This window comes from Leucoraja erinacea, unplaced genomic scaffold, assembly GCF_028641065.1.
Source record: "Leucoraja erinacea ecotype New England unplaced genomic scaffold, Leri_hhj_1 Leri_859S, whole genome shotgun sequence".
Lineage (NCBI taxonomy): Eukaryota > Metazoa > Chordata > Chondrichthyes > Rajiformes > Rajidae > Leucoraja > Leucoraja erinaceus.
The window spans coordinates 24,465-40,669 of NW_026576794.1; the positions used below are offsets into that span (position 1 = coordinate 24,465).

The 16,205-nt window shown below is 58.4% G+C and overlaps 1 protein-coding gene across 1 annotated transcript; it reads left to right on the forward strand.

Moving 5' to 3' along the window:
• Window positions 1-1,723: 1,723 nt before the first annotated feature.
• Window positions 1,724-14,910, forward strand: LOC129694918 (type 1 phosphatidylinositol 4,5-bisphosphate 4-phosphatase-like). The gene is given in 9 exon segments (XM_055631673.1): window positions 1,724-1,755; window positions 5,309-5,606; window positions 6,298-6,393; window positions 6,395-6,408; window positions 12,181-12,292; window positions 12,587-12,643; window positions 13,591-13,600; window positions 13,603-13,679; window positions 14,316-14,910. Coding segments are annotated over 9 exon segments (840 nt in total). The 3' UTR covers window positions 14,460-14,910.
• Window positions 14,911-16,205: the final 1,295 nt, after the last annotated feature.

A 16,205-nucleotide genomic window follows, 5' to 3' on the forward strand; every position in this document is an offset into this window, starting at 1 on the left:
GCTAGTAGAATAGAAAGTATAAAGAACAGAGAGAAATTCTAGATAAAAAGTAGCAATAGAAAGACTTCAGCAGGAGATAGAAGAGAAATTAGAACAAAGGGGAGAGGGACACGAAGTCACGCTCAACTCATGCTTGATGAGATTACATGAATATGTACACACACCCACTGTGACAAGATGCCTAATTTAAATGCACATGCGATGCATGATAGGGGAGGTGTCTTTGACGTTGGGTGGGCGTTCCCTGACGTTCTCGTGGGAAACAGGGCTTTATGTTATGATTGGAAGAAGCTCAATGGGGAGGGATGAGAATGTGATAATAATGAAATTAAATGTATGAAGATAGAAGACATCCTGATCCTCGTTGCCTCTAGGGGACATCAGAGGAGAGGCACCTATTCTGCAGAATATTAAATTAATAAAAACACTTCTTTGCCTGAATTTGTCTCAAGAGCATTTGTGATTTAGAATCTCACAAACGTGTCCAAAGACAGGCAGCTGGATTTGTTACTAACAGTTATGAGAGAGAAGTGAGTGAGTGAGTGAGCAGACTGTGAATGATTCAGTGTGGGATGGAACCTTCTCTCCAACACAGACAGACAGACAGACACAGACAGACAGACACAGACAGACAGGCAGACAGACAGACAGACACAGACAGACAGACACAGACTGTCTCCGAGGATCCTCCAGTGCTTCTACGCAGCGGCGGTGGAAAGCATCTTGTCCGGGAACATTACCATCTGGTTCGGGAATTGCTCTGCCAAGGACAAGAAGGCTCTGCAGAGAGTAGTGCGTTTGGCCGAACGCACTATGGGAACTTCACTCACCCCCCTGCAGGAACTATACAACAGGAGGTGCAACTCCAGAGCAAACAAAATCATGAGAGACCTCTTCCACCCCTGCAACGGACTGTTCCAGCTGCTACGGTCAGGCAAACGCCTCCGTTGCCATGCAGTGAGAACGGAGAGGTTGAGAAGGAGTTTCTTCCCAGAGGCAATTCGGACTGTAAACGCCTATCTCACCAGGGACTAACTGTACAGAACGTTTTTCCTTCTATTATTTATTATGTAAAAGAATATGTGTGTTATGATTGTGTTTATAATTTGTTTTGTTGTTTTGTTGTTTGTCTTTCGCACAAAAGTCCGCGAGCATTGCCACTTTCATTTCACTGCACATCTCGTATGTGTATGTGACAAATAAACTTGACTTGACTTGACAGACACAGACAGACAGACACAGACAGACAGACACAGATAGACAGACAGACAGAGACAGACAGACATACAGACAGACATACAGACAGACAGACAGACAGACAGACAGACACACAGACAGACAGACAGACAGACAGACATACCTGTAACTCACCGTTAAACTGTTTATACAGAATGTTAAATGTTCAGCTGGACATAGATGACCAAACTAACGAGGACATTGGATCCAATTGGAGATTCCAGCTGCAAGACAGATGTGGACAACAATGAGTGGGGGAGGGGGGGAGGTGTCGCCTCATTAAAGGGGCAGACCGATGACGCAATCGCGTAGCCGGTGAGCGATGACGTCACCGCGCAGAGGTCGTCGACATGGGCGGGGCCGGCGCGGGGGAGGGAGCGGGGCGCGGTGACGTCAGACGCAGCGCCATGGCCGGCGCGGGGGAGCGGTGACGTCAGACGCAGCGCCATGGCCGGCGCGGGGGAGCGGTGACGTCAGACGCAGCGCCATGGCCGGCGCGGGGGCCGGCGCGGGGGAGCGGTGACGTCAGACGCAGCGCCATGGCCGGCGCGGGGGAGCGGTGACGTCAGACGCAGCGCCATGGCCGGCGCAGGGGAGGGAGCGAGGCGCGGTGACGTCAGACGCAGCGCCATGGCCGGCGCGGGGAGCGGGCGCCGCTTGCTGCCGCCCGCCCCGGGGGGGAGGGGGGGGCGCGGGCGCGGGGGACTGACGACGGCGCCGAGACCGCGGGCGCGATGACAGGGCCGTGCGCGCCCCCGGGGCAAGGTCGCGACCCCCGCGCCCTACGCGCGCACGCGCACGCGCCACCAGGTGAGAGTCACGTGATGGGGGCGGGGCTTCCGTCGCCCGGGAGACGAGACCCCCCCCCCTGGGACCCCCCACTGACCCCCTCCCCTAAACCCCCCCCCCCCCCACTCACCCTGACCCCACTCACACACCCCCCAAACCCCCCCCCACTTACACACCCTACCCTAACCCCACCCCCACTCACACTGACCCCACTCACACCCCCCCCAAACCCCCCCACTCACACCCTACCCTAACCCCACACCCCCAACACACTGACCCACCCTAACCCCCCCCCCCCACACTCACAACCCCCCCCACACTCACACACACCTGACCCCCACCCTAAACCCCCACCCCCACTCACACCCCCTCCTCAGCCCCCACGCTGAACCGTCCACGACCCCAGCAACCCCCCTCATTTCCCCTCGGGATCCCGGGGTTCCCCACCGCCCCTCCCCACCAGCCTCCAGGACAACATAGAAACATAGAAATTAGGTGCAGGAGTAGGCCATTCGGCCCTTCCAGCCTGCACCGCCATTCAATATGATCATGGCTGACCATCCAACTCAGTATCCCGTACCTGCCTTCTCTCCATATCCCCTGATCCCCTTAGCCACAAGGGCCACATCTAACTCCCTCTTAAATATAGCCAATGAACTGGCCTCAACTACCCTCTGTGGCAGAGAATTCCAGAGATTCACCACTCTCTGTGTGAAAAAAGTTCTTCTCATCGCGGTTTTAAAGGATTTCCCCCTTATCCTTAAGCTGTGACCCCTTATCCTGGACTTCCCCAACATCGGGAACAATCTTCCTGCATCTAGCCTGTCCAACCCCTTAAGAATTTTCAATAAAATTCCCTCTCAATCTCCTAAATTCTAGAGAGTATAAACCAAGTCTATCCAGTCTTTCTTCATAAGACAGTCCTGACATCCCAGGAATCAGTCTGGTGAACCTTCTCTGCACTCCCTCTATGGCAAGAATGTATTTCCTCTGATTTGGAGACCAAAACTGTACGCAATACTCCAGGTGTGGTCTCACCAAGACCCTGTACAACTGTAGTAGAACCTCCCTGCTCCTATACTCAAATCCTTTTGCTATGAAAAGCTAACATACCATTCGCTTTCTTTACTGCCTGCTGCACCTGCATCCCTACCTACAATGACTGGTGTACCATGACACCCAGGTCTCGCTGCATCTCCCCCTTTTCCTAATCGGCCACCATTTAGATAATAGTCTGCTTTCCCGTTTTTTGCCACCAAAATGGATAACCTCACATTTATCCACACTATACTGCATCTGCCAAACATTTGGCCCACTCACCCAGCCTATCCAAGTCACCTTGCAGTCTCCTAGCATCCTCCTCACAGCTAACACTGCCCCCCAGCTTAGTGTCATCCGCAAACTTGGAGATATTGCCTTCAATTCCCCTCATCCAGATCATTAATATATATTGTAAATAGCTGGGGTCTCAGCACTGAGCCTTGCGGTACCCCACTAGTCACTGCCTGCCATTGTGAAATGTAGTTACTCCTACTCTTTGTTTCCTGTTTGCCAGCCAGTTCTCTATCCACATCAATACTGAACCCCCAATGCCGTGTGCTTTACGTTTGTACACTAATCTCTTATGTGGGACCTTGTCGAAAGCCTTCTGGAAGTCTAGATACACCACATCCACTTCATAAATCCATGCTGACTTTGTCCAATGATTTCACCACTTTCCAAATGTGCTGCTATCCCATCTTTAATAACTGACTCTAGCAGTTTCCCCGCTACCGATGTTAGACTAACTGGTCTGTAATTCCCCGTTTTCTCTCGCCCTCCCTTTTTAAAAAGTGGGGTTACGTTTGCTACCCTCCAATCCTCAGGAACTACTCCAGAATCTAAAGAGTTTTGAAAGATTATTACTAATGCATCCACTATTTCTGGAGCTACTTCCTTAAGTATTCTGGGATGCAGCCTATCTGGCCCTGGGGATTTATCGGCCTTTAATCCATTCAATTTACCCAACACCACTTCCCGGCTAACCTGGATTTCACTCAGTTCCTCCAACTCCTTTGACCCGCGGGCCCCTGCTATTTCCGGCAGATTATTTATTTCTTCCTTAGTGAAGACGGAACCAAAGTAGTTATTCAATTGGTCCGCCATAACCCTTGTTCCCCATGAACAACTCACCTGTTTCTGACTGCAAGGGACCTACATTTGTTTTAACTAATCTCTTTCTTTTCACATATCTATAAAAACTTTTGCAGTCAGTTTTTATGTTCCCTGCCAGTTTTCTTTCATAATCTATTTTCCCTTTCCTAATTAAGCCCTTTGTCCTCCTCTGCTGGTCTCTGAATTTCTCCCAGTCCTCTGGTATGCTGCTTTATCTGGCTAATTTGTACGCATCATCCTTTGCTTTGATACTATCCCTGATTTCCCTTGTTATCCACGGATGCACTACCTTCCCTGATTTATTCTTTTGCCAAACTGGGATGAACAATTTTTGTAGTTCATTCATGCAATCTTTAAATATCTTCCATTGCATATCCACCGTCAACCCTTTTAGAATTAATTGCCAGTCAATCTTGGCCAATTCACGTCTCATACCCTCAAAGTTACCTTTCTTTAAGTTCAGAACCATTGTTTCTGAATTAACAATGTCACTCTCCATCCTAATGAAGAACTCAACCATATTATGGGCACTCTTGCCCAAGGGGGCACGTACAACAAGACTGCTAACTAACCCTTCCTCATTACTCAATACCCAGTCTAGAATAGCCTGCTCTCTCGTTGGTTCCTCTACATGTTGATTTAGATAACTATCCCGCATACATTCCAAGAAATCCTCTTCCTCAGCACCCCTGCCAATTTGATTCACCCAATCTATATGTAGATTGAAGTCACCCATTATAACTATTTTGCCTTTGTCGCACGCATTTCTAATTTCCTGTTTGATACCATCCCCAACTTCACTACTACTGTTAGGTGGCCTGTACACAGCTCTACCCATATCGATTCCACATCCTCCAAGCTAATATCCTTCCTTTCCATTGCGTTAATCTCCTCTCATAAACAGCTAAGCAACGCTACCCCACCTCCTTTTCCTTTCTCTCTATCCCTTCTGAATATTGAATATCCCTGGATGTTCAGCTCCCAGCCCATGACTACCCCCCCCACCCCTCCCCCTCCTACCCCCCCTAACACCCCCCCTAACCCCCAACACCTTCCAACGCCCCTCCCTATCACCCCACCTCTGCGACTCCTCCCTCTCCGCCTGTACCTGGGGTGGGTTGTCTGATAGTCTGACTGACCCCTCTGATGGTCTGACTGACCTCTCTGATGGTCTGACTGACCTCCCTGATGATCTGACTGACCCCTCTCTGTGTTGCTGTTCTCTCAGGGTTCCCGGAGTTCCCCCACGGCCCCCACCGGCTGCTGCAGTGTTGACCGGTGACGAGCCGCCCCCCTACTCCCCTGTCACCAGCCCCGAGAGCGGCAGCAGCCCGGTGATCAGCTGCCGCGTGTGTCAGTCGCTAATCAATGTGGAGGGCAAGATGCAACAGCACGTGGTCAAGTGTGGGGTCTGTAACGAGGCGACGGTGAGAACACAACACAGCATCCCCTCCCTGCTCACTCACACCTCCTGCTCATCCCCCTCCTGCACGGTCCCTTCTTATTCCCCCTGCTCACCCTCCCCTCCGCTCACTCCCCCCCCCACCACCCCCCGGCTCTCATTCCCCCCCCTGCTCACTTTCCCCCCCGCAGCCCCCCTGCTCACTCCCCCCCCCTACCCACACGCCCCGCTCTCATTCCCCCCCTCCCCTTTCCGTCCCTCCCTGGTCTCCCCCCTCACTCTCTCCCCCCCTCCCCCTCTCTCCCTCTCCCCCTCTCCCTCTCTCCCCCTCTCCCTCTCCCTCTCCCCCCTCCCCCCTCTCCCTCTCTCCCACTCTCCCCCTCTCCCTCCCTCTCCCTCTCTCTCCCTCTCTTTCTCTCTCCCTCCCTCTCTCTCCCTCCCCCTCCTCTCCCTCTCACTCCTCCACTCTCTCCCTCTCCTCTCCCTCTCCCCCTCCCACACACTCTTTCCCCCTCCCTCTCTCCCCCTCTCCCCTCTCTCCCCCTCTCCCTCTCTCTCTCCCTCTCTCCCTCTCTCCCACTCTCCCCCTCTCCCCCTCACACATTCTCCCCCTCACACTCTCCCCCTCACTCTCCCTCTCTCCCACTCTCCCCCTCTCACACATTCTCCCCCTCTCCCCCTCTCACACTCTCCCCCCCACTCTCCCTCTCCTCCAGCCGATAAAGAACGCCCCGGTGGGGAAGAAGTACGTGCGATGTCCGTGTAACTGTCTCCTCCTCATCTGTAAAGTCACATCGCAGAGAATCGCCTGTCCCTCGCCCCTACTGGTGAGTGTGGGTAATGTCCACCATTGTGGGGGGGTGGTGGGTGTGTGTGGGTGAGTGTGTGTGGGTGAGTGTGTGTTGGGGTGAGTGTGTGGGGGGGAGGTGTGCGGGGGGTGGAGTGTGAGTGTGTGTGGAGGGGGTGAGTGTGCATGGGTGAGTGTGTGTGCGGGGGGAGTTTGTGTGTGGTGGGGTGGTGAGTGTGCGTGGGGGGTTTGAGTGTGTGTGGGTGAGTGTGTGTGTGTGTGGGGGGGGTGTGTGCGGGAGTGGGAGTGTGTGCGGGGGGGGGTTTCAGTGTGTATTGGGAATGTCCACCGCAGTTGTGACTGTCCTACAGCTAACAGGGCTGTTACAGTCGGTGATTCAGCACCTGTCGCGGTGGCTGTTGATCCAGTGTCCAGGGGCTTGGCCAGGGTGGGACGTGGGATGTCAGGGACGGGGGAGGTGAGAATCTCCTGCGGCTATGATGGGTGCTGCTCTGTGGCCAGACCCTGCACCTTTGCAAGTGGTGAGAGCATGCTGATGTTTGTCAGTATCAGTGTAGTTTATTGTCACGTGTATCGAGGTACAGTGAAAAGCTTTAGTTGTGTGCTAACCAGTCAGCGGAAAGACAATACATGATTACAATCGATCCGTCCACAGTGTACAGATACAGGGGTCAGCAACCTTGTTCTGCCTAGGGTCCAGGACCCGTCTGTGAGCGGTTGGTGGGCCACGTCTAGTGTGACACTTGCTGTTGTTTTACACAATAGTTTTCACGTGTTTTTCAATTCGTTTTTTGTAGATCAGCTGGTCTGCCCCGTGACTGACTGTAGTGCCCAGATCCCTTGTGTCCCGATACTGTAGTGCCCAGATCCCTCGTGTCCCCGATACTGGCTGTAGTGCCCAGATCCCTCGTGTCCCCGATACTGGCTGTAGTGCCCAGATCCCTCGTGTCCCCGATACTGGCTGTAGTGCCCAGATCCCTCGTGTCCCCGATACTGGCTGTAGTGCCCAGATCCCTCGTGTCCCCGATACTGTAGTGCCCAGATCCCTCGTGTCCCCGACTGTAGTGCCCAGATCCCTCGTGTCCCCGATACTGTAGGCCCCAAGATCCCTCGTGTCCCCGATACTGTAGTGCCCAGATCCCTCGTGTCCCATGATGACTGTAGTGCCCAGATCCCTCGTGTCCCCATGACTGGCTGTAGTGCCCAGATCCCTCCGTTCCCCCGATACTGTAAAAAGTTAGCCCAGATCCCTCGTGTCCCCGATCTGGCTGTAGTGCCCAGATCCCTCGTGTCCCCCGATACGGCTGTAGTGCCCCAGATCCCTCGTGTCCCCGATACTGGCTGTAGTGCCCAGATCCCTCGTGTCCCCGTGTACTGGTGGCTGTAGTGCCCAGATCCCTCGTGTCCCCATACTGGCTGACTAGTGCCCAGATCCCTCGTGTCCCCGTGACTGTAGTGCCCAGTGTCCCCGGGACTGTAGTGCCCCAGATCCCTCGTGTCCCCTGGCTGTAGTGCCCGTATCCCTCGTGTCCCCGTGACTGTAGTGCCCAGATCCCTCGTGTCCCCGATACTGGCTTGACTGTCGTGCTGTAGTCCCAGATCCCTCGTGTCCCCGATACTGGCTGTAGTGCCCAGATCCCTCGTGTCCCCGATACTGGCTGTAGTGCCCAGATCCCTCGTGTCCCCGTGACTGTAGTGCCCAGATCCCTCGTGTCCCGATACTGAGTGCCCAGATCCCTCGTGTCCCCCTGGCTGTAGTGCCCAGATCCCTCGTGTCCCCGATACTGTTGTGTTGCCCAGATCCCTCGTGTCCCCGTACTGCTGTAGTGCCCAGATCCCTCGTGTCCCCGATACCCCCCAGATCCCTCGTGTCCCCGACTGCTTTAGTGCCCAGATCCATCCCCCGATACTGTAGTAGTGCCCAGATCCCTCGTGTCCCCGATACTGGCTGTAGTGCCCAGATCCCCTCGTGTCCCCGATACTGTAGTGCCCAGATCCCTCGTGTCCCCGATACTGGCTGTAGTGCCCAGATCCCTCGTGTCCCCGATACTGGCTGTAGTGCCCAGATCCCTCGTGTCCCCGATACTGGCTGTAGTGCCCAGATCCCTCGTGTCCCCGACTGGCTGTATGCCCAGATCCTCGTGTCCCCGATACTGGCTGTATGTGCCCAGATCCCTCGTGTCCCCGATACTGGCTGTAGTGCCCGATCCCTCGTGTGGCTGTAGTGCCCAGATCCCTCGTGTCCCCGTGACTGTAGTGCCCAGATCCCTCGTGTCCCCGATACTGTAGTGCCCAGATCCCTCGTGTCCCCGACCTGCTGTAGTGCCCAGATCCCTCGTGTCCCCGATACTGTAGTGCCCAGATCCCTCGTGTCCCCGTGACTGTAGTGCCCAGATACCTCGTGTCCCCGATAGTGCTGTAGTGCCCATATCCCTCGTGTCCCCGATACTGTAGTGCCCAGATCCCTCGTGTCCCCGATACTGGCTGTAGTGCCCAGATCCCTCGTGTCCCCGATACTGGCTGTAGTGCCCAGATCCCTCGTGTCCCGATACTGGCTGTAGTGCCCAGATCCCTCGTGTCCCCGATACTGACTGTAGTGCCCAGATCCCTCGTGTCCCCGATACTGGCTGTAGTGCCCAGATCCCTCGTGTCCCCGATACTGTAGTGCCCAGATCCCTCGTGTCCCCGATACTGTGTAGTGCCCAGATCCCTCGTGTCCCCGATACTGTAGTGCCCAGATCCCTCGTGTCCCCGATACTGGCTGTAGTGCCCAGATCCCTCGTGTCCCCGATACTGCTGTATGTCCCAGATCCCTCGTGTCCCCGATACTGGCTGTAGTGCCCAGATCCCTCGTGTCCCCGATACTGTAGTGCCCAGATCCCTCGTGTCCCCGTGATACTGTAGTGCCCAGATCCCTCGTGTCCCCGATACTGTCCCCCAGATCCCTCGTGTCCCCGATACTGACTGTAGTGCCCAGATCCCTCGTGTCCCCGATACTGACTGTAGTGCCCAGATCCCTCGTGTCCCCGATACTGTAGTGCCCACCCTCGTGTCCCCAGACTGACTGTAGTGCCCAGATCCCTCGTGTCCCCGATACTGACTGTAGTGCCCAGATCCCTCGTGTCCCCTTGACTGGCTGTAGTGCCCAGATCCCTCGTGTCCCCGATACTGTGTAGTGCCCAGATCCCTCGTGTCCCCGATACTGACTGTAGTGCCCAGATCCCTCGTCCCCCCGATACTGGCTGTAGTGCCCAGATCCCTCGGTCCCCGATAGTGTAGTGCCCAGATCCCTCGTGTCCCCGGACTGGCTGTAGTGCCCAGATCCCTCGTGTCCCCGATACTGACTGTAGTGCCCAGATCCCTCGTGTCCCCGATAGATCCCCCGTGTCCCCGACTGACTGTAGTGCCCAGATCCCTCGTGTCCCCGTACTGGCTGTAGTGCCCAGATCCCCTCCCCCCCCTGACTGTCCCCGATACTGGCTGTAGTGCCCAGATCCCTCGTGTCCCCGATACTGTGTAGTGCCCAGATCCCTCGTGTCCCCGATACTGACTGTAGTGCCCAGATCCCTCGTGTCCCCGATACTGTGTAGTGCCCAGTAGTGCCCAGATCCCTCGTGTCCCCGATACTGGCTGTAGTGCCCAGATCCCTCGTGTCCCCGTGACTGTAGTGCCCAGATCCCTCGTGTCCCCGATACTGGCTGTAGTGCCCAGATCCCTCGTGTCCCCCGTGACTGTAGTGCCCAGATCCCTCGTGTCCCCGATACTGGCTGTAGTGCCCAGATCCCTCGTGTCCCCGATACTGTAGTGCCCAGATCCCTCGTGTCCCCGATACTGTAGTGCCCAGATCCCTCGTGTCCCCGTGACTGGCTGTAGTGCCCAGATCCCTCGTGTCCCCGATACTGTGTAGTGCCCAGATCCCTCGTGTCCCCGTGACTGTAGTGCCCCAGATCCCTCGTGTCCCCGATGACTGGCTGTAGTGCCCAGATCCCTCGTGTCCCCGTGACTGTAGTGCCCAGATCCCTCGTGTCCCCGATACTGTAGTGATCCCTCGTGTCCCCGATACTGGCTGTATAGTGCCCCAGATCCCTCGTGTCCCCGATACTGGCTGTAGTGCCCAGATCCCTCGTGTCCCCGATACTGGCTTGTAGTGCCCAGATCCCTCGTGTCCCCGATACTGTAGTGCCCAGATCCCTCGTGTCCCCGATACTGGCTGTAGTGCCCAATCCCTCGTGTCCCCGATACTGGCTGTAGTGCCCAGATCCCTCGTGTCCCCGATACTGTAGGCCCAGATCCCTCGTGTCCCCGTAGTGCCCCCCTCGTGTTTCCCCGATACTGTATGCCCAGATCCCTCGTGTCCCCGTGACTGTAGTGCCCAGATCCCCTCGTGTCCCCGTACTGTAGTGCCCAGATCCCTCGTGTCCCCGGGACTGGCTGTAGTGCCCAGATCCCTCGTGTCCCCGTGACTGTAGTGCCCAGATCCCTCGTGTCCCCGTGACTGTAGTGCCCAGATCCCTCGTGTCCCCGATACTGGCTGTAGTGCCCAGATCCCTCGTGTCCCCGATACTGTAGTGCCCATCCCTCGTGTCCCCGATACTGGCTGTAGTGCCCAGATCCCTCGTGTCCCGTGACTGGCTGTAGTGCCCAGATCCCTCGTGTCCCCGATACTGTAGTGCCCAGATCCCTCGTGTCCCCGATACTGCTGTAGTGCCCAGATCCCTCGTGTCCCCGTGACTGGCTGTAGTGCCCAGATCCCTCGTTGTCCCCGATACTGGCTGTAGTGCCCAGATCCCTCGTGTCCCCGATACTGTAGTGCCCAGATCCCTCGTGTCCCCGATACTGTAGTGTGCCCAGATCCCTCGTGTCCCCGTGACTGGCTGTAGTGCCCAGATCCCTCGTGTCCCCACTGTAGTGCCCAGATCCCTCTTGTCCCCCGTGACTCGTGTCCCCGATACTGTAGTGCCCAGATCCCTCGTGTCCCCGGGACTGGCTGTAGTGCCCAGATCCCTCGTGTCCCCGATACTGGCTGTAGTGCCCAGATCCCTCGTGTCCCCGGGACTGGCTGTAGTGCCCAGATCCCTCGTGTCCCCGATACTGGCTGTAGTGCCCAGATCCCTCGTGTCCCCCGACTACTGTAGTGCCCAGATCCCTCGTGTCCCCGATACTGTAGTGCCCAGATCCCTCGTGTCCCCGATACTGGCTGTAGTGCCCAGATCCCTCATGTCCCCGATACCGACTGTAGTGCCCAGATCCCTCGTGTCACCGTGACTGTAGTGCCCAGATCCCTCGTGTCACCGTGACTGTAGTGCCCAGATCCCCCGTGTCCCCGTGACTGGCATTTAAAAAAAATGCCTGCGGGGCCGGATGTTTGGGGGTTCAGGGCCGGATGTTTGGGGGGTCGGGGGCCGGATGTTTGGGGGTTCAGGGCCGGATCCGGCCCGTGGGCTGTTAGTTGCCGACCCTTGGGACAAAGGGAGTAACGGTTTGTGTAAGTGAGTGTTACTGACACGACCAGGACAAGTCAGTTTGGGGGCATTGGATGGGAGTGGGTGGGCGGGGAGTGGGGGGTCTGGTTAAAGACAGTCCACAGGCCTCCTGTGAGGTAGATAGGAGGTCAGGACTGCTCTCTGGCTGATGACAGGATGGTTCAGTTGCTTGATAATTGATGGGGTTGTCTCTCCCCCTCTCTCCCCCCTCCCCCCTGTCTCCCCTGCTCTCCTCTCTCCCCCCCCCTCTCTACCCCCCTCCCCCTCTCTCCCCCCCCCCCCCCCCCCCCCCCCCCCCCTCCCCCCAGTAAGCGGATCATCACACTGGGCTCGGTCCGTGCGGGACGGAACAGTCCGGAGCCGGAGCCGCAGCCGCCTGGAGCCCCCGTCACCTGTGGCCACTGCACCCACACATTCCTGGTGAGGGGGGGGAGGGTTTCTGCCGGTGGGGGGGGGGGGGGGTCTATCTGCCGGGGGTGTATTGGCGTCGGGGAGGGGGGGGCGAGTGTCGTGCGGGAGGGGGTGAGTGTCGTGCGGGGGAGTCAGTGTCGTGGGGGGGGGTCAGTGTCGTGGGGGGGGTTGAGTGTGGGGGGGGGGTCAGTGTCGTGGGGGGGGGTCAGTGTCGTGCGGGGGGGTCAGTGTCGTGCGGGGGGAGGTCAGTGTCGTGCGGGGGGGGGGTGAGTGTGGGGTTCACCTGTCTCTCTCTTGTTGCAGTGGAGAGAGTTCACGGACCGGACCCTCGCTCGATGTCCCCACTGTCGGCGAGTGTGAGTCACGTCCACCTGGTCCATCACCCCCTTATACCCCCCATCACCCCCTTATACCCCCCCATCACCCCCTTATACCCCCCCATCACCCCCTTATATATACCCCCCCATCACCCCCTTATACCCCCCCACCCCCTTATCCCCCCCATCACCCCCTTATACCCCCCCATCACCCCCTTATACCCCCCCCATCACCCCCTTATACCCCCCCCCCCCATCACCCCCTTATACCCCCCCATCACCCCCTTATACACCCCATCACCCCCTTATACCCCCCCCATCCCCCCCTAATACCCCCCCCATCCCCCCCTTATACCCCCCCATCACCCCCTTATACCCCCCCATCACCCCCTTATACCCCCCCCCCATCACCCCCTTATACCCCCCATCACCCCCTATACCCCCCCCATCACCCCCCTTATACCCCCCCATCACCCCCTTCACCCCCCCATCACCCCCTTATACCCCCCATCACCCCCTATACCCCCCCCCCCCCACGCCCCCTTATACCCCCCCCCCCCCATCACCCCCTTATACCCCCCCCATCACCCCCTTATACCCCCCCCCACCCCCTTATACCCCCCCATCACCCCCTTATACCCCCCCCATCACCCCCTTATACCCCCCCATCACCCCCTTATACCCCCCCATCACCCCCCCTTATACTCCCCCCCTCACCCCCTTATACCCCCCATCACCCCCTTATACCCCCCCCTCACCCCCTTATACCCCCCCCATCACCCCCTTATACCCCCCCATCCCCCCCATATACCCCCCCATCACCCCTTATACCCCCGGCCGATCACTCACTGTCACCGAGTGTGAGTCACGTCCGCGGCTGTAGTCACCCCCCCTCTTGAACCCCCCTCTGTCTTTCATCCCCCCCCCCCCTCTTGAACCCCCTCTGTCGTTCACCCCCCCCCCCCCACTCATCCTTCACTGCCTCCGCAGTCGTCGATTGGACGCGGTATCCACGGAAACGCTGCGTGTGGATCCTCAGCCTGGGGATGTTGCTCCTCATTGTCACGGCCGTGGTGGTGGTGAGTGTGTGTGTGTGTGTGTGTCTGTGTGTGTGTGTGTGAGTGTGTGTGCGTGTGTGTGTGTGTGTGTGTGCGTGAGTGTGTGTGTGTGTGTGTGTGTGTGTGTGTGTGTGTGTGTGTGTGTGTGTGTGTGTGTGTGTGTGTGTGTGTGTGTCTGTGTGTGAGTGAGTGTGTGTGTGTGTCTGTGTGTGTGTCTGTGTGTGTGTGTGTGTGTGTGTGTGTGTGTGTGTGTGTGTGTGTGTGTGTGTGTGTCTGTGTGTGTCTGTGTGTGTGTCTGTGTGTGTGTGTGTGAGTGTCTGTGTGAGTGTGTGTGTGTGTGTGTGTGTGTGTGTGTGTGTGTGTGTGTGTGTGTGAGTGTGTGTGTGTGTGTGTGTGTGTGTGTGTGTGTGTGTGTGTGTCTGTGTGTGTGTGTGTGTGTGTGTGTGTGTTTGTGTGTGTGTGAGTGTGTGTGTGTGTGTGTTTGTGTGTGTGCGTGCGTGCGTGTGTGCATTTGTGGGGGGGTAGGGGAGGGAGGAGAGGGACTGGTCATGAGGGACGGGGGGGTAGAGGGGAGGGAGGGGACAGGGGGGTAGAGGGGAGGGAGGGGACAGGGGCGTAGAGGGGCTATGGTGATGTCTCCCCCTCTCTCCCCCACAGGCTACAACATGGCAGCCAGCGCAACATCACCACGGCATCTACAGTGCGTGGGCAGTGACGGGCACCCTCAGCCTCTGCTGCCTGGCCCGCGCCTGCTACTGGGGGTGTATGAGGGTCAGTCACCCCATACAGAGCTTCTCCTGACCCCCAACCCCCGACCTGGCCATGGAGCCCGCACACTCGAGGGTCAGGACCCCTGACCTCCCTTGGGACCAGGTCACGACCATGACCTCACCCCTGAACCCCCTCTGGACCAGCTGCTGACCCCTGACCCACTGAGGACAAGTCGTGACCCCTCACTTGAGACGGCCTCTCCTCACTGAGGGAGCGGAAACGATGCAACTTCCACGACCCGTCACCCTCGTGACCTCCGCACTCCCGTGACCCTCACCCTCCCCGTGACCTCTTACCCTCGCGACCCCCACTCGTGACCCCTCACCCCCATGACCTCAACCTCCCCATGACCCCCCGACTTCCCTGTGACCCCTCACCCTCGTGACCCCCACACTCCTCGTAACCCAATCCCTCCTCTCTGTCACCATAGACCCCCGCCTCTCTCTGGTTTGTGGGGAGTGTGTGTGAGACTGGTGGTGGGGGGGGGGGGGGGGGGCTAGGGAGAGACTGCTCTGTTCTGTGTCGACACTAATTATTTCCCCAGTGGTTGGGCCATTGCCCCTAGAGGTGGGGAGGCTGGGGGTCTGGGGGGCAATGAGGGCGGGGATGGTGGGTGGGAGGAGGGACTAGGGGGGGGGGGGGCTGTGGGAAAGACGGCTCTGCTCCAGGCTGGGTTGGGAGGCTATGTGGGTGGGGGGGCTACGGGGGGTGGGCCATGGGCTACGGGGTGGGGGGGCTACGGGGGGTGGGGCTATGGGGGGGGGGGCTAGGGTGGGCTGTGGGGAAAGACGGCTCTGCTCCAGGCTGGGTTGGGAGGCTATGGGGGGTGGGGGGGCTACGGGGGGGGGGGGGGGGGGGGGGGGGGGCTATGGGGGGGGCGTCCGGTGGGCTGTGCTCGGGCCGGGTTGATGACGACACTAATCTCTCGCTCCGCATCATGTCTGTTGTTCAATGTTGGAAATAACCTGACGTCCAATTAACAATAAAGTAACGATTATAAATCACTCCGGCCTCTGTCGTCCCTGACTGTGGGGGTGACCCCCGCCCCCTCCGTGACCCCGACCCGTCCGTGACCCCCCGACCCGTCCGTGACCCCGACCCGTCCGTGACCCCCCCCCCCCCCTCCGTGAGCCCGACCCGTCCGTGACCCCCCCCAGCCCCCCCTCCGTGACCCTGCCCCCTCCGTGACCCCGACCCGTCCGTGACCCCCGACCTATCCATGACCCCCTCCGTCACCCACGCCCTGCCCCCTCCCACCCTCCCCCTGCCTGGGGGTGGGGGTGAGGGGTTGGGTGGGAGAGGGGAGGTGGGGGAGGGGGGGTGGGGGAGAGGGGGGGGCGGGGGGGAGGGGGGGGGAGGGGAGAGGGTGGGGTGTGAATGATACACTCGAGTATAAATGGGCCACCTGGCTTTATTGAAGAACCATCACGATCACAAACATCGACACCCAGCTCACCCGCAGGGTCAGGTCAGGTCAGAGGTCCCAGGCTTGGGGTGTGGGGTCGGGGGCTTAGGGGTGATGGGGCTACAGGCCGGGAGTCAGGGCCAGCAGCAGGGTGACGGTTCGGGGTCAGAAGCAGGGTGACGGTTCGGGGTCAGAGGGTCAGCAGCAGGGTGAGGGGTCGGGGGTCAGAGGGCCAGCAGCAGGGTGAGGGGTCGGGGGTCAGGGGCAGAAGCAGGGTGAGGGGTCGGGGGTCAGGGGCAGAAGCAGGGTGAGGGCTCAGGGGTCAGAAGCAGGGTGAGGGGGTCGGGGGCCAGCAGCAGGGTGAGGGGGTC